Source organism: Myotis nattereri (assembly GCF_964212035.1).
Source record: "Myotis nattereri genome assembly, chromosome: 3".
Classification (NCBI taxonomy): Eukaryota; Metazoa; Chordata; class Mammalia; order Chiroptera; family Vespertilionidae; genus Myotis; species Myotis nattereri.
In genome coordinates, this window is record NC_138077.1 from 39835139 (window position 1) to 39857800 (window position 22662).

Here is a 22662-nt window from a genome sequence, read left to right on the forward strand (position 1 = left end):
TTATTCTGAAACTATTTCAAGCAATCTAGAATAAGGAAAATTAGTAATTATGTTTATATTATTAAGAAACAATATTTTTACAATAAAAATGACATAAATATAAAATCAAAGAAGTAAAAGCATTTATATCTTAAATTTAAGCCTAGCCGGTTTGGCTCGGTGGATAGAGCATCCAGGTTTCGGGCTCAATCCCCAGTAGGGGGCATGCAGGAGGCAGCTGATCAATGATTCTCATCATTGATGTTTCTCTCTCTCTCTCTCTCTCTCTCTCTCTTCCTCTCTGAAGTCAATAAAAATATATATTTTTTAAAAATTTTAAATTTAAAATAATGTGAACTTATTTTCTTTTCAAAAATACTTATGTGTTTTCTAACTCTGTACATTGAACAAGCCTAGAAACAATACAGCAGCAGTGAACAACCTTAAAATCCAGATTGTGGTCTCTAGATACTCCTTGAAGAAATGGATGAACTCAGTCCTGGAGCAAGAGATGTCTAAGACAATCTTAGAATATCTTAATATTCCAGAAAACAACTAGGCCATCAAAGACTGTTGAGGTTTGTCAAAAAGAGCACTAGCTGGGTAGCTTAGTTGATGAGAGCATCGTTCCAATACACCAAGGTTGTGGGTTCGATCCTCAGTCAGGGCACATACAGGAGGCAACCAATAAATGTTTTGGAACAACAAACCGATGTTTGTCTCTCTCAAATCAAACCAATAAAAAAGGACCCAGGAGCTAAATTGAAGAAGCTTCTACTAGTCAAAGATGGCATAATTTAAACACCAATAAAATAATTATTGCAATTAATCGAAACACATAAAACATTTTTAAAAGTTCATTGGCCACCCATGGAGAATGATGCAGAATCAGTTCATTAGGCTGACATCAGATATACAAAGGAAAAAATAGAGTGTTTTTTTCTTTCCTATATGAAATATACTGCTGGGTAACAAAAGTTGTGAAAAAAATTTTCTCTTGGGATGTGGTGGAGTGGATGAGAGTATAAATAAAATAAGATTGGTCATGCTAATTGTGAAAACCAGGTGTTCTCTTTATTTGTGTATATGTTATAAATTTTCCATATTAAAAAGTTAAATTTTGGGGAGAGAACCAAGATGGCGGCATAGGTTAACACCGGAGATTGCTGCCTTGAACAACCAAATCAAAACACACCTAAAAGACGGAACGGACATCATCCAGAACCACAGGAAGGCTGGCTGAGTGGAAATTCTACAACTAGGAGGAAAGAGAATATCATACCCAGACTCAGAGGAGGCGCAGTGCTGAAGTGAAATACTCAGGTACGGAGTGCGCGCGGAGCGGGCTGGCGGCGGAGGGCACAGTTGGTGCTTTCAATCAGGAGGGAGTCTCAGATTCTGAGCTCCAGATCCGGGCGAGTCTCTAGGGACCCAACTCAAACGGGAGAAGCAGGACTGTCTGGCTTCAGTTGGAACTCGAAGGCAGCTTTCTCTCCGAGGTTTGCAGCGGGTGCTGGGACTCTGTGAGGCAGAGCCCCTAGGGACGGAACGGAGAGCCGCCATAACTGCTCTCTCCGGCCCACCCTGTTGATCCCGAGCCCGAGCGACCCACCCGCCCTGCCCAAGCCCTGCACAGAGCCATTTGCCAGATAGCCTCAGGCAAAGGCTAGATTAGCACCTCCCTAGAGGACAGAAGTTTTCCCACTGCAGACACAGCTGATTCTCACAGCCAGCTGGCCTGGAGGTCAAATCCCCCTAGTATATTAACTACAACAATCAAGGCTTAACTACAGGAGGACTGCACACAAAGACCACTAGGGGGTGCATCAAGAAAGCATAAAAATGCGGAGACAAAGAAACAGGACAAAACTGTCAATGGAGGATATTCAGTTCAGAACCACACTTTTAAGGTCTCTCAAGAACTATCTAGAAGCCGCTGATAAACTTAATGAGATCCTCAACAAATCTAATGAGACCCTCGATGTTATGATAAAGAACCAACTAGAAATTAAACATACACGGACTGAAATAACGAATATTATACAGACTCCCAACAGCAGACCAGAGGACCACAAGAACCAAGTCAAAGATTTGAAATGCAAAGAAGCTAAAAACACCCAACCGGAAAAGCAAAATGAAAAAAGAATCCAAAAATACGAAGATAGTGTAAGGAGACTCTGGGACAGCTTCAAGCATACCAACATCAGAATTATAGGGGTGCCAGAAGATGAGAGAGAGCAAGATATTGAAAACCTATTTGAAGAAATAACGACAGAAAACTTCCCCTACCTGGTGAAAGAAATACACTTACAAGTCCAGGAGGCACGGAGAACCCCAAACAAAAGGAATCCAAAGAGGACCACACCAAGACACATCATAATTAAAATGCCAAGAGCAAAAGACAAAGAGAGACTCTTAAGAGCAGCAAGAGAAAGAAACTCAGTTACCTACAAGGGAATACCCATATGACTGTCAGCTGATTTCTCAACAGAAACTTTGCAGGCCAGAAGGGAGTGGCAAGAAATATTCAAAGTGATGAATACCAAGAACCTACAACCAAGATTACTTTATCCAGCAAAGCTATCATTCAGAACTGAAGGTCAGATAAAGAGCTTCACAGATAAGGAAAAGCTAAAGGAGTTCATCACCACCAAACCAGGATTATATGAAATGCTGAAAGGTATCCTTTAAGAAGAGGAAGAAGAAAAAGGTAAAGATACAAAATATGAACAACAAACATGCATCTATCAACAAGTGAATCTAAGAATCAAGTGAATAAATAATCCGATGAACAGAATGAACTGGTGATTATAATAGAATCAGGGACATAGAAAGGGAATGGACTGACTATTCTTGCGGGGGAAAGGGGTGTGGGAGATGCGGGAAGAGACTGGACAAAAATCCTGCACCTATGGATGAGGACAGTGGGTGGGGAGTGAGGGCGGAGGGTGGGGCCGGAACTGGGAGGAGGGGAGTTATCGGGGGAAAAAAGAGGAACAAATGTAATAATCTGAACAATAAAGATTTAATTAAGAAAAATAAAGTTAAATTTTAAAAACTATGACTATCCAGTTTTGTTGGAGCTGGGGAAATAAAGATGCCGTGTGCTGACCTTTCAGGGTGAGGCAAAAGTGGGTTTACAGTTGTGAGTACCTAAAACAAAGAGTTTATTTCTGTATTTATTACTTATTAATTAGCATATTATTTTCCATTCAAGAAAGGAATTGGCCAATGGTATTGAACAGTGCTGAGAGGTCAAGGAAAATGCGTGCTGAAATTAATTCTATCACTCGTAGCAGGTTCCGCTCATGAATCACATTACAGTTTGTTTCTGTCAGTATCCTTTTCAATAGAATGACTAATGGTGTGACTCTAACTTGATAAATAATAGAGATATTTGTTTCCACTTTTGCACATATAAATAAAAAACTTTACCTATGACATATCTTGCTTTAAAATACATGGAATGTGCAAATCTCGACACTCAAAATATAATTTAGAGAGGATTTTTCTGTGGTTAACAATAGAATTTCTTAAGTGATTCATTTTACGATTCTTTTATATGGGGATTTATCCTAACACATTTAAAATGCAATTCAATTTTCAAAGCTGTCAGACATGACATTTTACAGACACATTTTCTGCATACCTTTACTAGGATTTTTACGTGTCATAGTGTTTGCTAAGATTAGGAAGTATTTAAACTTTCCGAAAGAATAAAGCTTAAAAGCTGGTAAGTACAAATTAGTGGCTTTTTTTATTGCTCTAACATTATTTTCTTTACATTTTCAAATCTTATTTTCAGTTTCCATGAATAAAGTGTTAGTATTTATATTTTTGGGTTCTTAGGGAAATTCTTCACCTTCCCAGGAAATTTATTTGTGATGTGGATAATAGTGAAGAACTCCATTCTCATCTGCATATTCACACTTTTTTAATACACACTTCTTAAGGAATTTTCAAGTACTAAGTATGTTGCACATAGTGGAAAATGAGTTAGATATCTTCCTTTCAAATAATCTATTTGCAACCATCAGTGTAATGCTAGCTTAGGTTTCCCTGATGAAAGAAATATATACCACACAAAGTGTTTTGGGCTTAAATGTTTTAAACCTTAGTAACAATACTAGAAAATGGGAAACGCTTACTTTCCCATCTATGTTTGTTTGATTTTAAATTTGACCTAGAGGTCAAGATGCAATTATTAATAGTCTGACTCTAATCTGAAAAAAAGTAAAAGAATAGAGGAAAATGATGTGTTATTGACATGAACTGCATAATCTAAAGAAGCCTAAGGAAGTGAATGTACTACTGGTACTTCTCTTTCCTAGTATCTTCAGGGAAAGAAAAGGAAAGAGTAGATGTATTGGAGCTGCCAACCATGAGCAGTTTCATCCCCCAGCGCAGTGAGTTACACAGCGGGTGTTCAGTAAATCAGTGTAGAACAAACAAATGAATAAATAAATGAATAACAAATGAAGCTTGTGTTTGCACCAGCAATGAGAAGCAGGAGGCGGTGTGTTGAATAATAACAGCCAACTTGTACTGCATGGTCTTCATGTGCCCAGCATTGCAAATAATTTTAATAGCCAAGATTCATTACTATTTCCCATGTGCCCTACTACTGCTTGCCAGACTATTACTAATTGAAGCTGCAACAAGTAGCATTATTATCATCACCATCTCTCATTATTTCATCTTACAAATGAGTACAATAAACCACAGAGAGGTTAAGTAGCTTGCCCCAAATCACAAAGCTGGTCAGTGGTAATTCCAGGTTTGAACCGTTTGCATTCAAAGCCTGCTCTTTTAATCTCCAGGTCATGTTGTCTACTTTCTGTATCATTAAAAGCTCTCTATTCACTGCATTTGCTAAAGTCCTTCCAATTCACCAAATTCCTTTGGGTGCGCACTAGGACTAAACTTTCAAGGCTGTCTGAGGGCCCTATTTCTACTACTAGCAGCCTCATCTGCCACTCCCGGAATAGAATTGTTTTCCAGAATCACTGACTTTCGGAGCTGAATAGCAACACAGAGATCAGTATAAGGTAGTAGCCAAGTACATGGGCTTTGGTCTCAGGCAAAATCCAAATCCTTGTACCAAGAATTTCTTAAAGTTCTGATTATAATCCCACCTTGGAAAAATAGGCATGTATAGTGAGAAGAAATATTTGCATACTGGGTACCAGCTACTGACTACATTAGTTCAAGTTCCTAACGTTACTAAATTCTGGCCCAGTCAGCCAGACAGGGCAATCAATTCATAAAGCAGTGGATCCCTGTTCCTAGTGAGTCAGCCTCATTGTCAATGACTCCTTACTTCTGAAGGAACAACTGTGTGGGAAACGGAGCCGTGAGAAGCTAGCCCATTCTCTGACAATAGACAAAGGGGAAAAGTGAAGACCATAATAACACTGAACTTGGTCCAGCAGTTTTCTGAACGCATCTGTGTATTTCTGGGGTCTCCAAGATCCCTTCAGGAATCTGCACAGCCAAAGCTTGATTTTTAATAAAACTAAGATGTTCTTTTCTTCTTCACTATAATAATATTTACTAGTGGCGCAAAAGCAATGGTGAATAAAACTGTTGGTCTCTCAGGAAGAAACAAGGCAGTTATATTGGTAGTTATAATCTTCACCATCACAATAAAAATAAAATGTCTGGTTCACTTTAGAATATCCTTTATAAAGCAATAAAAATGGTTATTGTGACTTTACTAGATCTACACTTCCTGTAAATATTCTGTATGATGAAATGGGGAGTATGCAAAAAGCAGTTCCTCAGCATACTGAGACACCATGGCTGTCCCTAGGAAAAGAATGTTATGCAGTTGAGTTACAAACAGAACCAACTTAAGTTTTCATGGAACATCATTTTTACTTGAAAAAAGGACTGACAAATGGTGAATTATCAGATTGGGTATTTGATCAACACTTCTTTAAATAAATAAGTAAGCCTGTCAATACAAGGAAAACAACAGATGATATTTTTTGCCTCTCATTTGAGCCTTGAAGAGAATTTGGAAAACTTGAATTCACCACAGTGAACTTTATAATTTCTCAGCACTTAAAAGCTTTCCTGATGAGATTGGTGGTGATAGTAATGAAATTTTTTTTATATTGTATAATAAAATGAATCAATATTCAGAAGATCTGAATAAGTCAGTAAACCAATATATTTTCCCAATGATCAATGAATAATGTTACAAAACATGCATTAGTAAAAGATCCATTTAAAGTTCAAAATAGATCAATAGATTTTAGCACAACTGAGTGCACAAGATTTATTTTATGGTTTCAGATTCCGCACTGCCATTAACCTTTAAGAAACTACCATCTGTAGGTATTTGATATAGTATAAACAATAAGAAAATAGGAACAGACAGAATGAGCAAATTGCCCAATATCAGAAATAAATTGCTGAGGGTTTGAGATTAGAAACTTGATTCCTAAATCCCTATCTCTCAAGAAAAAGTTTCTAAAAATATTATCCCTGCTTTAGTGATAGTTAACATTATTAAGATTCTGAAGAAGGACATGACCCCAACCTTATCCCTGATCACTAGAACTTAAAATTTAGAAATACTCCCCAAATTTTTAATGTTAAAACATTTTCAGGACTTTTACATTTAGTGTTTATATTTTAAGCATCTATTGACAAAATGCTACCTGGTATCATAGTCAGTCTACTGGCAATATGTGGTATACATTTTGATTCAGGAGATCTCTTCAAGGGATCCAAATCCCACAAATTAGAATGCAAAGGTCTCTATCTAAAATTTAGGAGGAGCTAATAACAGAGGTAGCCATCAGATTCAGATCAACACAGAAGGTAATAATTGGTCCCACCAGTAATGGAGAAATCTGAAGAGAGGGAGAGGGAGGGAGAGAGAGAGAGAGAAGTCTGCTTTTTTGAATTCCTAGCAGCTTAGGCTTGGTGGGAGAAATGGGACTCAGCCTAATCTCCTTTGCGAACCTAGTACTGCTCTGGGTTTTAACCCGTGTTCCACATATATCTTATTTCAACTCAGAGATATAACAGCACCATGTTATTGCATTGCCAAGCCAAACCTAGATTTGAAGCAGACAGGAGCTGCAAAGTAAGAATGGCAATGTGCAGATATAAGGTGTTGTCCATGTCTGATCATATTCTGCCCAACTTAGATGCAGAGAATTTCAGAGGAATCTTACACATCATCTCGCCAATCCTTATTATAGCTCAGAAAAATTAAATAGCTTGCTCGAATTTCTGCAGTGAGTTAATGCCAGAGATGGAACTGAAAACCACAGGCCTTCCGGTACCAGAACTTCATCACCTAATTGCTGTTATCCTTGATTGTCAGTTCCCTATCTCTAAACTTAGCTTGAGGTTTTCCTAACCACAACATAAAGAATACAGTATGCTAAAGAACTTGTTAAATAGAATCAGGGAACCCTATTTAATTTCCAAAAGAGAGAAAGGCTTGTTAAATGCTAAGAAGCTTTATAATAGTCTAATCATTTGACACAGGTTCTTAGGTTTCAATTACAGGAAAATATTATTGCCAACGTCTGCAAGTACTATCCTAATTTTTCAGATTACTTCCTTGCAAAGTGTGCTTTTGATTTGCTCTTCCAAAGAAGAACAAATGTGCAGACTTCAATGCTTAATAAAGTTGAAAGCTTCTCCCTGGGGTAACTGAAATTTTCATCAAAGGGGCGATAGACCTGGTGCAGCTGCAACAAAGAAGTGCCATATAAAGCCAAGTGGAAAGCAGTTATCCATCATTGGTGGTACAGGGCCATTGAACACGGTGATATTAATTGGAATCCATTGCACAGGACATTCCACTGCATGCTGGGCAAATGACCCTGAAAGTTTTGAGTCTCTCTGCTATACAAAAAAAGTTCAGATGTAAAAATAATCATACGGATAGTGAATTCACTATCCCTGAATGAGCATAGCTACCCTGAAATCTAGGTGGCTGAAAAAATTCTTTTTAAAATAATGCCCTTTGAGTGAGTCCCATATATGCATCTTCTTTTAAAACCATTTAAAAATTTTCTAATAATTTCACACAGAGCTGAAGGCAAAGCAACATTCAAAAGAATAAAACCATGAAACATGGCAATTTTTACTTTTGTGCTTTGGGGAAATTCCAATTAAAAGATACAAGGCAGTTCAAGTTGGAATTCCTTTATTGATTCCAAAATGAATGACTTCTACTAATCTAACAGAAAAATTAGAGAGATTTAAGGCCAAGGTAGGATGAAACATGTTTTAGGTATGTCAGGTTGCAACCCTTATGCACTTATGATTTAATTTCTTAAATCCTTAGATGCTAAGATTGTTCCTGATTTCAGGTTGTGTGTAAAGAGCAATCACTGAATTTGTCTTTTAGGCAACAGCCATTTCTGAACTTCATCACAGCCTCTTTATCTTACTCTTTAAACTAAATGTTAAAAGAAAATCCCACAATCCTAGATACTAAAAGCCTAATATGCTAAGTGTCCGGTCTTCCGGTCCTCTGTTCAACCAATCAAAGCATACTATGCTAACAATATGCTAAGGCTGCTCAACTGTTCGCAGTGACGTGCACTGACCACCAGGAGGCAGACGCTCTGACTGGTAGGTTAGCTTGTGCTGGGGTCTGGCAGATTGGGACTGAGCAAGATGGGCTGGACATGCCCTGGAGCCCTACCACGGTCCCGCCTGGGCTGACCAACCTCCCACATCCCTCCTCGGCCCCGATCGTGCACCTGTGGGGTCCCTCAACCTGGCCTATGCCCTCTCCCACAGGGACCCCTCAGGAGATTTCAGAGAGCCAGTTTAGTCCTGATCCCACAGGCCAGGCCATGGGACCCCATTGGTGCATGTATTTGTGCACTGGGCTTCTACTGTGTAATAATATCAATTAATAATAACCTTAAAATGTCAGAAATACCATTAAGATATAGCCAGCTGATCAGAATAATACCTTCCTTGGATTCCCAAATTTTGTCCAATTTTATAAATAAATTGTTTGGAATAAAAATCATTGAAAATGTAAACCCTAACTGCACGATGGCTGGAGGATGACTTAAAAGTATTGTACTTCAAGTCAACTTTCATTTACTTGAAACTCAAAGCCTCAAAATCTTATGTACATCAATCTTTTCATCAAGCCATACAGCACAGGCTAAAGAGATGCTGAGTTTACATTATGCTCAAGTTCTATTTTCCCCCAAGATTCAACACATAATGGTGACTGGATTTTTTATTAACATGTTTACCTAAAACAGAGCATTCATAAGAAGTCCAAACATAGAAATCAACACGTTTACAAATACATTTTCTTAAACTAATTAAAGCAAACAGAAGAACTATACTTTTTTTTCCTCTTCCATAACCATAACCACTATCCCCTCTATATTTACCTTTCTACCAACTGGTGAAATTTCAATGATATCTACCTTTCATAAAATGATTACCTTTGCATCTGTTGTAGCCCCCAAAAGGCGGGCATTATTATTGCCAAGAAGAACAGGGAAGATATTCACAGCCAGAGCTCATTCAATGTGGGAAAACTTGGATCGTCTACCTATTTCTTAAGGGTCAAATATCAATGAATATATTATCTAAGTAGAAGCAACATGACTTCTTCAGTCAAACTTCAGTGGGCAGAATGGAATTGATGAAAGACAAATGACAGAGGAGAGACTATGGCAGTCCACTGTGGGCCTTGCTTTCCAAGTAGTACCTTGCACTGAGCAACAGCCAGACCAAGATTTAATGGAATTTATAAGATAAGCATGGTAAAACTTGCCAAACTCTTTATAATAAACTAGAGGCCTGGTGTACGACATTTGTGCACTGCTGGGGGGGAGGGGTGTCCCTCAGGCTGGCCTGTGCCCTTTTGAAGTCTGGGAGTGCCGGGGTCTAACCCCAGCAGGTCCAGGGGTTCCCAAAGGCGTAGAAGGAATGACACGGAGACAGCGTGCAGATGTTTCTTTCCTGCAGTGACTGTGTCAAGCAGCAAGGATGGACCGGCTTCCGGAATGGGAGCCCTTGAGGGATGTCTGATTGATGGCTTAGGCCCACTGGAGTGGGCTTAAGTCCCAGTCAGACATCCTTAGCACTGATGCCGAGACAGGCAGCTGCACTTGCCAGCTGTCAGCCCAGCTTGTGCTGAGCAGTGTTCCCCCGATGGGAGTGTACAGACCACCGGGGGCAGCTCCTGCATTGAGAGGCTGCCCCCTGGTAATCAGTGTGTATCATAGTGACTGGTCTTTCCACCGTTTGGTCAATTTCGATATTACCTTTTTATTATATAGGATAACCCTGATCATCACTGGTTTCATCCTATCTAATAAAAGAGAAACATGGTAATTGGCGTACGACTGCTACCCTCCCCATTGGCTAATCAGGGCGATATGCAAATTAACTGCCAGCCAAGATGGCGGCCGGCAGCCAGGCAGCTTGAAACTAACATGAGGCTTGCTTGCTTCAGTGACGGAGGACTCCAATGTTCCCCGCCTGCCTTGCTGGCCTCTGAGCCTGCAGTTTAAGAAACATTGTAACAAATATACAAGCTAAACAAAACCCCAGAAACCTGCTTTCAGCGAGCTGGGATCTCAGAGCTGGAGGTATACATTGTTTCGATTATAGAACCTAAACAAACCAGATACCTTCTTTCAGCAGCAGAGGCTGCAGAGCTGGAGCCAGAGCTAAAGCTGGCCCAGAATAAAAAGAAAAAAGAAAAAATGGAGCAGTTGGGAGCTTCAGTCCCAGCCTGAAAACAGCCCTCAGCCCCTCACCCAGACTGGCCAGGCACCCCAGTGGGGACCCCCACCCTGAAGGGTGTGTGACCAGCTGCAAACAGCCATCATCCCCTCATCCAGGCTGGCCAGGCACCCCAGTGGGGACCCCAACCCTGATCCAGGACACCCTTCAGGGCAAACTAGCCAGCCCCCACCCATGCACCAGGCCTCTATTCTATATAGTAAAAGGGTATTATGCCTCCCAGCACCGGGATCAGAGGAGCCGAGAGGCCTCCAGGCACTGGGATCAGCGTGACAGGGGGCAGCGCCCAAACCCCCCAATCGCCCTGCGGCAATGTGTGTGACAGGGGGCGGGGCCACAACCCCCCCATCCCACGGGCCCTTCTCTGTGTGTGACAGGGTAGAGCCATAACCTCCCCATTGGTCCTGCCCTGAGTGTGACAGTGGTGGTGCCCCAACCCCCTGATCGGCCCTACTCTGTGAGTGACAGGGGGGAGCTCCTCAACCCCCTGATGGGCCCTGCTCTGTGCGTGACAGGGGGGAGCTCCCCAACCCCCTGATGGGCCCTACTCTGTGCGTGACAGGAGGGAGCTCCCCAACCCCCTGATCGGCCCTGGTCTGTGTGTGACATGGGGCAGCGCCCCAACCCCCTGACTGGCCCTACTCTGTGTGTGACAGGGGGTGGTGCGGCAACCTCCCCATTGACCCTGCCTTGAGTGTGACAGGGGGCGGTGCCCCAACCCCCCAATCAGCCCTACCCTGAGCATGACTGAGGATGGCATCGCAACCTCACAATCCGCCCTGCTCTGTGCATGACAGGGGGTGGCACCCCAACTCCCCAATCAGCCCTGCTCTGAGCCCAACCAGGGGCTGCACCTAGGGATTGGGCCTGCCCTATGCCACCCAGGAGCAGGCCTAAGCCAGCAGGGCATTATCTCCCGAGGGGTCCCAGACTGCGAGAGGGCACAGGCCAGGCTGAGGGACACCCCCTTCCCCCCCGAGTGCACAAATTTTTGTGCACTGGGCCTCTAGTTAATTATAACAGTAATAATCCAGTGTGGTTATCACTGAAAAAGGATTAGCACTGCATTAAATGAATCATTTTCATACCAAGTCATTATGTTGTCCATAGCACCTTATTCCACAGCTCTCTACTAAAATTTATTTGGCCATAATATTCTGGGGAGGGTGTGAGCAAGCATCATTCTAGAAGTAGTCTCACTACAAAACACAACATTAGGTCAAAAGCTGTAATAGAAATCTCTTCCTAAGTTATCTACTTTCATAAATGAGTATCACCTCATATTCTCCAAACAGTTTATCTGTATGCACATTGGGTAATCAAAGTAGAGAATTTTCATCCCCAGACAGAGTACAAGGGTTTTAAAACACTCATGCTATTATTGCTTTATTTTTCTTTTCTTTTCTTTTTTCAAATATATTTTATTGATTTTTTACAGAGAGGAAGGGAGAGGGATAGTTAGAAACATCAATCAGCTGCCTCCTGCACACCCCCTACTGGGGATGTGCCTGCAACCAAGGTACATGCCCTTGACCGGAATCGAACCTGGGACCTTTCAATCCGCAGGCCGACGCTCTAACCACTGAGCCAAACCGGTTAGGGTGCTTTATTTTTCTTAGTGATTGATAAATTGTGACAACTTTACCTGCCTAAAATATTTACCAGAGAGATTTGGGGAACATTTGATGGTTCACCAAACTAAAAAATCAATCACTGACAATATAACATAGTAGGTTTAGAATCAGACAAATCTAATTTGAATTCAGACTACAATACATATCAATTCTGCAACTTAGATCTGGTTATATAAGTCTTCTAATCCTCAGCTTTTTAATTTTTAAAATGAAAATGATAATACTTTTAATATAGGGTTGCTATGATTAAATGTGATGACACATTTAAAACCTTTAACACCGTGTCAGACACATAGTAATTACAGAGATAAATGGTAGCTATCAGGACCTCCTCCAGACTTCATCGTTCTTTTGAATTAGAAAAAGACCTGAAGGTATCAAGTTGGAAAGCAGAGTAGGAACTGAATGTTAGCCTTTCCTGGCCACCTCAGCCAGGTGCTTCTGTTCAGTGTACAAACTGCACAACTGTACTCAGAGGCCTTGGGAGCTACTATCAACTATAGCACCTAAAACTTCTATCGTTTAAATAATTCCTTGTTAATATGCTTTATTCCCTCTCTGTAGGGAATTCCCTCTATTTTGACATTCAATGAAAATAAGAAGGTGATGAGATGGATAGTTCCATACACATTATTTCAGATGTCAATAACAGAAAGATCTCTGGAAAATTCTCCAAAATTTAGAAAGTAGGAACACACTTCTTAATAGATCAAAGAAATCAATATGGAAATTAGACAGTCTTTGCAACTGAAATAATATAAATATAATATTCAAAAATTTATGGAATACACCTCAAGCAGTATTTAGAAGGGGAACTTATAGCATTAAACACTTACATTAGGAAAAAAGGAAGGTTTCAAATTAATAACCTTAGGTTTAATCATAAGAAACTAGAAAAACAAGATTGTATGAAGCTCAAAGTAAGCAGGATAAAGGAAATAATAAGAACACAGCAGAAATCAATAAAATAGGAAACAAAAAAACTTTAGGGATCAATAAAAAGCAAGGCTTGTTTTGCGAGAAGATCAATAAAATTGACAAACCTATGGTCTGACTGATTGATCAGGGAAAATGAAAGAAGGCACAAATGACCAAGATCAGGAATGAGAGAGGTGAATTAACTTCAGCTTCTACAGATATTAAAAGCATAATAAGGACATATTATGAACAACTCTATGCCATTAGGTTCAACAACCTAGGTGAAATATTAAAATTCCTTGAAAGACACATTCTACCAAAGCATTTCTTTTGGAAATGTCATTTCTGCTCAGTAGGCAAAAGCAGGTTAGCATATAATGAAATAAAATGGAAGCCACATGAAAAATTACAGGGTATAGTCATAATGATAGTTTCCAATACCTAGAAATTTTTAGTTCCTTTTTAATCAGTTCTTTAGCAAAAACGCATCGGTAGAATCTGAGACTATAATATTAAATAGTTTAAAGATGTATTGGAAAGCATTTGACTTTTTTAAGACCTAAAAAAGTCATTGAGTTTTATATACTTTAATGTAAGATCTTAATTAAAAATAGTTTTGCCCTAACTGGTTTGGCTCAGTGGATAGAGCGTCGGCCTACAGACTCAAGGGTCCCAGGTTTGATTCTGGTCAAGGGCATGTACCTTGGTTGCGGGCACATCCCCAGTTAAGGGGTGTGCAGGAGGCAGCTGATCGATGTTTCTCTCTCATAGATGTTTCTAACTCTCTATCCCTCTCCCTTTCTCTCTAAAAAATCAATAACATATATTTTTTAAAAAAAATAGTTTTAATGGAGTGATAAGACAAAGAGAAGATCCCCTGTATCCTCCAGAATTATCTTTTTATAAACTTGGATAAAATAACTATAATCTTCATAAATGACATGAGATAAAAAACTATATTATATAATGGGCTTTCGCCAATCAACAAGAAAGATAAAGGAGGCTGTAGAAAATGATCAAAGGATATGTATAGTGTGACAATTCAAAAGAAAAAATTCAAATGTCTATTAATTTAAAAATATTGAAATATTTCCAACTTTACTAGTTATCAGAAACATACAAAGTAAAACAATAAAATCACATTTTCACCTATTACATTGACAGGTAAAAGACCTTATAATAATAATTGCTAATAATAAGAAAATGAGAAGTTCCATAATTTATTTTGTAAACATAAATTGCTATAGCTTGAGACGAGCAACTTAGCATTATCAAGCAAAACTTAAAATGCACATATCCTGAAGAAAAGATAAAACCCATATGATCATCTCAATGGATGCAGAAAAAGCATCTGACAAAATCAGATATCCTTTTATGACAAAAAAATATTCAATAAACTAGAAGCAGAAGAGAACTTCCTCTACCAAATAAAGGATATCTACAAATAAAATCTATAGCTAATATCAACTTAATGGTGAAAGACTGAATTCTTTTTCCTTAAAATCATGAATTAACAGTGTGTGTGCTTTCACCACTTCTATTTAACACTAGGGGCCCCTGTGCACGAAGATTCGTGCATGGGGGGGGGGGGGGGCCTTCAGCCCGACCTGCATCTTTTCCAATCTGGGAGCCCTCAGGGGAGCCCTCTCCAATCCGGGAGTTTCCTTCTGTCTTTGCAATCATACGAACGAATTGTCTGGGGCCCCCAACCCAATTTGTTTTGTTGTTCACAGAATAATAGAGGCTTTTTTTTTTTTTCTTTGCTTTATTGGTGGAGATTTCCTGGAAGTTTTAGGATATCTTCCCTTTAATTTCTCCTAGATACTCTGATTTCCCTCCATCCCCCACTGCCACAGTAACTCACTCCAGGCTCACTTTGCTCTAGTGTCTAGGAGACCTGTCTGCTTCCAGAACTACAATTCCCAGCATTCCTGGTGCTCCCTGTGCTCTGGGCTTCCACTTCTGGTCCTGGGGCTGCCATCAGAACTACTATTCCCAGAATTCCTGGTGCTTCCCATGCTGGGAGCAACCAAGGGAGCCATGGACCCCCAAGCCTCCAGCTCTCCTGCTCTGCTCTCTGCCTGGTAACCGACAGAGCCACATCCCCCCAAGCTGCTGGCTCTCCCACTTCTGCTCTCTGTCCGGCGCCTGTGTATGCAAATTAACCCACCATTGTTGGCAGGTTGATTTGCATATTTACCCTGATTGGCTGGTGAGCATAGCGAAGGGATGGTCAATTTACATGTTTCTCTTTTATTATATAGGACTAGTGGCCCGGTGCACAAAAATTTGTACACTTGGGGGGTCCCTCAGCCTGGCCTGTGCCCTCTCACAGTCTGGGACCACTCGGGGGATGTCCACCTACTGGCCAGCACAAATGGGGACATAGCATCAAGTCCCCCTGCGCCAGAAGACCCCGAGTTAAGCCCCCTGGATGCAGCATTCAGCCTCATGGAGGGGCTGACAGGCCCAGACACTGCAGCGGTGGTGGCAACAGCAGAGTGGCGAGGCTGCATCGGCTCGCTGGAGTGGATGGGTCATGCCTTCCTGCTCGCCCCCATGGCTCCCGGCCGGGTCCACAGGCCTGACACTGCTGCAATCGGCCTGCCGGAGTGGGCAGGTTGTGCCTTGCTGCTTGGCCCTGCGGCCCCCAGCCAGGTCCACAGGCCTGGACACTGCAGCGGCAATGGCAGAGAGGTGAGGCTGCATCGGCCCACCGGAGTGGGCGGGTTGTGCCTTGCTGCTCGGCCCCGTGGCCCCTGGCCAGGTCCACAGGCCCGGACACCGCCACAATCAGCCCGCCACAGTAGTGACAGGCCTTGACATTTCAGTGGCAGGGCTGAGGGGACTGGGCACGGCCATCTTGTGGCTATGGGTGCCTGCATCTTTGTGACGGAGTGATGGAGTGATGAAGTGATGGTTAATTTCCATGCTACTCTTTTATTAGATAGGATTGTACTGGATGTTCTAGCCAGGCAATTAGGCAAGAAAAAAAAAAAAGACATCTGGATTAGAAAGAAAGAAGCAAATGATCTACTTGAAAATGATACAATTTTGAATGAAAAAAAAATCTAAAGAATCTACTAAAAAACCACAAGCACTAATAAATTATTTTAGCAAGTTTGCAAGATACAAGATCAATATGTAAAAATCAATTATATACACTAGCAATGAACAACCTATAACAAAATTAATAAAACAATTCCATTTATAATAACATCAAAAAAAATACTAAGGAATAAATGACCAAAAATAAGAAGTCCAGGACTTGTACCCTGAAAATTACAAAACATTATTGAAAGAAATTAAAGATCTAAATAAATGAATACATATCCCATGATCATGGACTGGAAGACTTAATATAACTATGATGGCAATATTTTCCAATTTGATCTACAGATTCAACATATCAAAATCCCAACTGCAGTTTTTGCAGAAACTAACAAGGTGATCTTAAAATTAATGTGGACATTCAAGTGACCCAAATCACCAAAACAATTTTGGAAAAAAAGAACAAAGTTGAAAGACTCACCCTTTTTTATTTTGAAACTTACTATAAAAGCTACAATAATTTTTTTTTAAGTGTAGTACTTGAACAAGAATAGACATGTAGATTAATGGAGTATAATTGACAGTGCAGAAATAAACCCTTACATATACAGTTGGTAGCTTTTTGTCTAGTATGCTCCCCTACCGGAGATCAAACCAAAACCCAGGTATGTGCCCTGACTGTGAATCAAACCAGTAACCTTTTGGCATACAGGACCACACTCCAATCAACTGAGTCACGAGACAGGGATGAAGCTGAGTCATTCTTAAAAATGGCTTTATGGTTCTTTAGAGACTATCCTTCCAACTGAAACTCCCATGACATAAGTTATTATTTCTGTATTTATAGCTACTGATCCACCCTCAGCTGCTACTGGATACAGCAGCCCACCTCTCAGAATCTCTATTAGAGAGCCACCAACTTCCCAGGCAATCTTCCTGGAAACATCCTGCTATGTGAAATTATACATTTTCCTTTTTGTTGAAGTCAATCGAGTCAGTTTTAGGTTATCTACAACCAAAGCACTTTCACTGATAATGGTGACTTAAAGGTTATTCTTCTCTTCATTGTATCCTGCTTATTTTGTGGGAAGGAGTTACTGATTGTTTGCGTGCGTGTTGATTTCTCTTTAAGAAGTTTCAGTGGTCCTGGTTCAGATGCTCTAAGCTTAGTGCCTTCAGACAAAATCAATGAATTATAATTATGAATAAAAATTATAATAAAAAAGTGTTTTTAAAATTCTCGAGAGCCTATCCCAAAATAAAAGGCAACATCCTTCGACTTTTCTCCTTAAGCCTCCTCAAGTGAGTTCTTTTTAATTGACATTTTACTTTTACTGTATTTTGAAAATTAGAATGCCCATATATTTAAAGCAATAACTATAATATACAGGTGTCCCCAAAAATGCAGACTCACTTTAACCGTTGATAGTTCAATTTTAATGTATTTTAATAAACACTGCTTTATAATTATTCAAAGTGCGTGTATACATTTTTGGGGACACTCTATATTTGCTTTAAAAACTGACAAGAAAACAAAAGAAGTAAAACAAAAAGCACTAATTTTGTACCTGGCTGCATGTTAAACAGACAATGAACCAATTTGAACCCAAATATAACTGCTATTTTCAGATGTCTGTTTAATTCTATAAATAACACATAAATATATTTTATTATAAAAGATTCAAACAGTCTCAAAGTAACTTTCCTTTTTATAAGTATTCGAATACATACGTACATATAAATTTAAGTAATTCACATAAATGGAGTCATTGTGAATATACTATTGTTCTGTGGCTTGCATATTTATTTAATAACTAGAGGCCCAGTACACAAAATTCGTGCACGGGTATGGTCCCTAGGCCTGGCCAGTGATTGAGGCACGAGTGTCTGGCATGGGAGGGCAGGTCCCAGCTGACGTCTGGGCCCTGGGCAGCACCTAGGTCCCCAGGCTCCCACATACCCCTCTCTGCCTGAGTCATCGGGCCGCCACTGGTTGCCTTCTGCAGGACAATCAGCGGGGCTATTGGGCTCCCTCAGCACCTGGGAGTGAGGCGGTGGCCCTGCACCCCGCTGCCACCACTGGTCAACATCTGCAGGGTGATTGGTGGGGTGATCGGTGAGGCAATCAGGCCCTGCTCGCATGCACCTTGGCCTGGTGCTGACTGTTCACCTGTTCCACCACCCCGCCACAGTCCCGCTCTCATCAGGGCTCACTGGGGCCGGCAGTGCCTCTAATGCCACCTGTTGCCAGCACTGCGTCGCCCGCCATGTTCTGTGCCTCCCCCTGGTGGTTAGCGCATGTCATAGCAAGTGGTTGAACTGCCTGTCAAGGGGACAATTTGCATATTAGGCTTTTATTATATAGGAGGATTTGTTTTAAAATGTTTTCTAAGTCAGTACGCAGAGCTCATTTTAACAACTGCATAATATTCAATAGTGGAGTGCATATAATTTATTTAATCATATCTATTAATGGATGTTTAGGTTAATTCTAACTTTTGCTTATTAAAACAATGCTGCAACTATAAACATTAATTTATTCATATTTTTCTATAGTATTTAAAAACTCAATTGAGACATATGTACCTAAAACAATAAAGTATTCTCTGAATTATTCCCATATGCTGCTCAAGTTACATATAGACAATTGTGTAACAGGTTATAATAATGTATCAATTGAACAAACAGATCACTGCCTACGTGGTCATTACCTAAAATAGTATGCTTAATAAATGTCTCATGTCTCAAAATGGAACTGTAACACACAAGTTCATGAGCTGACTAATCTAATTGGGAATGCCAGCTGACTTTAAGCATTGTTTGTTAGACCAAATTTTCTTCCTCCTTCCCCATAGTCTCCCTTCCTTCTCACATTTGTAGATATCAGTTATTGATTAAATATTTTATATTATACCTTTTAAGTCTTGGTACTTCCATTACCCACTGAAGTATATCTGTGTAATAATGATTATATATGGATAACTATTAAGAGGTGTTTCTAATTTTCACAACCTGTTAGAAGACTGAAAGATTGATTTTGAAAAGTAATCCTCTTTTAAGCAGTTACAGAATTATACTAGTCAAACTGTTTGTTTTTCATGATAAGGGAAGACTTGCATTACATTTTTATTGCCTGAAAGAAAACCCTGCCATGCTTTTCATGTAGTCTATATATAGATTTTTCTAATTCAGCAGAAAGGAACCAGATATTCTTTTTCACATAAGGTATCAAATACTCTTGTGGTTCATGGATCAACAGACCAAACAATGACACCAAATCTTCCTCACATATTACCACCTGCATTAGCAGTAATTCTTAGTTTAGCAACCTAAGAAGAATATTGTAACAGAATCAAGGTCTGGCGGTATCATAGGGTATTTTTAGATTATTGTGGGGTCATGATCTGCTCTTTTTAGGTGTGTATTTCATGTGGTAAAATTCAATAACTAGTTTTCCCAACTTCATAAAGTCCTTAAGGCAAAATGCATAATGAAAACTTTTATGGGGTCTCAAATAGTAACAAAGGATACATTTTAATTTTAATTCCAATGTAGTTTTCAGGAGTTATTCCACTTGTTTACTGTTGTGCTCTAGGTCTTCCTAGGCAGCCAGTTGTAAAAGGCTTCTGTGATTTGGCAGCATAAGAGCCCATAAAGCAATCAACACTAAGTCATTCCAATTATCACACATGCCAGGTCAGCTATCAGTCAAGTGCAGCAATAGATAACATTCCTTTAATGTGTAAGGAATTTTGTTAAACAAAACATCCTGCCAGGTTGAATTTAATTGTACTAAATAAAGAAAACTTTCAGAGACTTAGTGAATAGAAGATGGCAATAAATTTTACTTAAGTATTTCAGTTGAGCCTTTTAAAAAAGTCTTAATTATATATACTCTCTCAGCATTTTCATACTAACATCCAAAGCATTCTCTTCTTACTTTGACCAAAGATTGTTTTAAATTGTAGCCGAAACCGGTTTGGCTCAGTGGATAGAGCGTCGGCCTGCGGACTGAAGGGTCTCAGGTTCGATTCCGGTCAAGGGCATGTGCCTGGGTTGCGGGCACATCCCCAGTAGGAGATGTGCAGGAGGCAGCTGATCGATGGTTCTCTCTCATCGGTGTTTCTAACTCTCTATCTCTCTCCCTTCCTCTCTGTAAAAAATCAATAAAATATATTTATAAATAAATAAATAAATAAATAAATAAATAAATAAATAAATAAATAAATAAAATGTAATGATTTATGCCCGACCAGCATGGCTCAGTGTTTGAGCATCAACCTATGAACCAGGAGGTCACAGTTTGATACCTAGTTGGGGCACATGCCCAGGTTGTGGGCTCAATCACCAGTGTGGGGCGTGCAAGAGGCAGCCGATCAATGATTTTCATCATTGAAGTTTCTATCTCTCTCTCCTTCTCCCTTCCTCTCTGAAGTCAATGAAAATATATTTAAAAATAAAATAAAAAATAAAAGGCATCCAAATTGGGAAGGAGGAAATAAAACTCTCATTATTCACAGATGATATGATATTTTACATAGAAAACCCTAAAGACTCCATCAAAAACTAGTAGATTTAATAAATGAATTTGGCAATGTAGCACAATACAAAGTTAACACCCAGAAATCAATGGCATTTTTATACACCAATAATGAATTCTCACAAAGAGAAACTAAACAAACAATCCCATTTACCATTGCAACAAAAAAAAATTAAGATACTTAGGAATAAACTTAACCTAGGAGGTAAAAGACTTGTACTCAGAAAACTACAGGATGATGAAAAAAGAGATGGAAGAAGATATAAACAAGTTTTTTTTTTTTTTTTTGGCTGGGTGCAGTGAACTTTATTGATGGTGCACGACAGAGCAGGGCTCCCAGGGCCCCTCCCCTTCTCCGGGGGTCTGGGATGGAAACGGTGGTCAGGAGATTCTCAGTGTGTCAGGGGTTCGATCTGGGGCGGGGACTCCCCAGCAGCGGAGGGCCTCTCTTCCTCTCGCTGGGGCTGGTGGTCCGGGGGACTCTTACTCCTTGGAGGCCATGTGGACCATAAGGTCCACCACCCTGTTGCTGTAGCCGAATTCATTGTCATACCAGGAAACAAGCTTGACAAAGTGGTCATTGAGGGCAATGCCAGCCCCAGCATCAAAGGTGGAGGAGTGGGTGTCACTGTTAAAGTCGCAGGAGACCACCTGGTCCTCAGTATAGCCCAGGATGCCCTTGAGGGGGCCCTCTGATGCCTGCTTCACTACCTTCTTGATATCATCGTATTTGGCAGCTTTCTCCAGACGGCAAGTCAGATCCACCACCGACACATTGGGGGTGGGGACGCGGAAGGCCATGCCAGTGAGCTTCCCATTCAGCTCAGGGATGACCTTGCCCACAGCCTTGGCAGCGCCAGTAGAAGCAGGGATGATGTTCTGGGCAGCCCCTCGGCCATCACGCCACAGCTTCCCAGAGGGGCCATCCACGGTCTTCTGGGTGGCGGTGATGGCGTGGACTGTGGTCATGAGTCCCTCCACGATGCCAAAGTTGTCGTGGATGACCTTGGCCAGGGGGGCCAAGCAGTTGGTGGTGCAGGAGGCATTGCTGACAATCTTGAGGGAGTTGTCATACTTGTCATGGTTCACACCCATCACAAACATGGGGGCGTCCGCAGAAGGGGCAGAGATGATGACCCTCTTGGCCCTGCCCTTCAAGTGAGCCCCAGCCTTCTCCATGGTAGTGAAGACACCAGTATATGGAAGAATATACTGTGTTCATGGATTGGTAGAATTAACATCATTAAAATGTTCACACTACCCAAAGCAATGCAACTCATATTAAAATACCAACAGCATGTTTCACAGAGCTAGAACAAATACTCCAAAAATTTATATGGAACCAAAAAATGACCCCAAATAGCTGTAGCAATCTTGAGAAAAAAAGAACAAAGTTGGAGGGATCACAATACCAGATATGAAGTTATACTACAAAGCTACAGTAATCAAAACAGACTTGTACTGGCACCAGAACGGGCATATACTAGTAGATCAATAGAACAGAACAGAGACCCCAGAAACCAACTCAAGCCACTACGCTCAATTAATATTTGACAATGGAGCCAAGAGCATTCAATGGAGTCAAGACAGTCTCTTCAGTAAAAGTGTTAGGAAAATTGGACAGATACATGCAAAAAAATGAAACTAGACCATCAACTTACACCATACACAAGAATAAACTCAAAATGGATAAAAGACTTAAATGTAAATCATGAAACCATAAAAATCCTAGAAGAAATCATAGGCAGCAAAATCTCAGACATCTCTCATAGCAATATG

General features: G+C 40.4%; 1 protein-coding gene across 1 annotated transcript; it reads right to left on the reverse strand.

Annotated features, from left to right (window-relative positions):
• Positions 1-21157: 21157 nt before the first annotated feature.
• LOC308515969 (glyceraldehyde-3-phosphate dehydrogenase-like) lies at positions 21158-22074 on the reverse strand. Its single transcript, XM_081086687.1, has one exon. It carries the CDS (start codon positions 22060-22062, stop codon positions 21367-21369), a length of 696 nt encoding a protein of 231 aa, XP_080942813.1. The 5' UTR covers positions 22063-22074; the 3' UTR covers positions 21158-21366.
• Positions 22075-22662: the final 588 nt, after the last annotated feature.

Bases quoted from the DNA above. Each gene is read 5' to 3' on its own strand.
- LOC308515969 (XM_081086687.1), bottom strand. From the start codon at position 22,062: ATGGAGAAGGCTGGGGCTCACTTGAAGGGCAGGGCCAAGAGGGTCATC.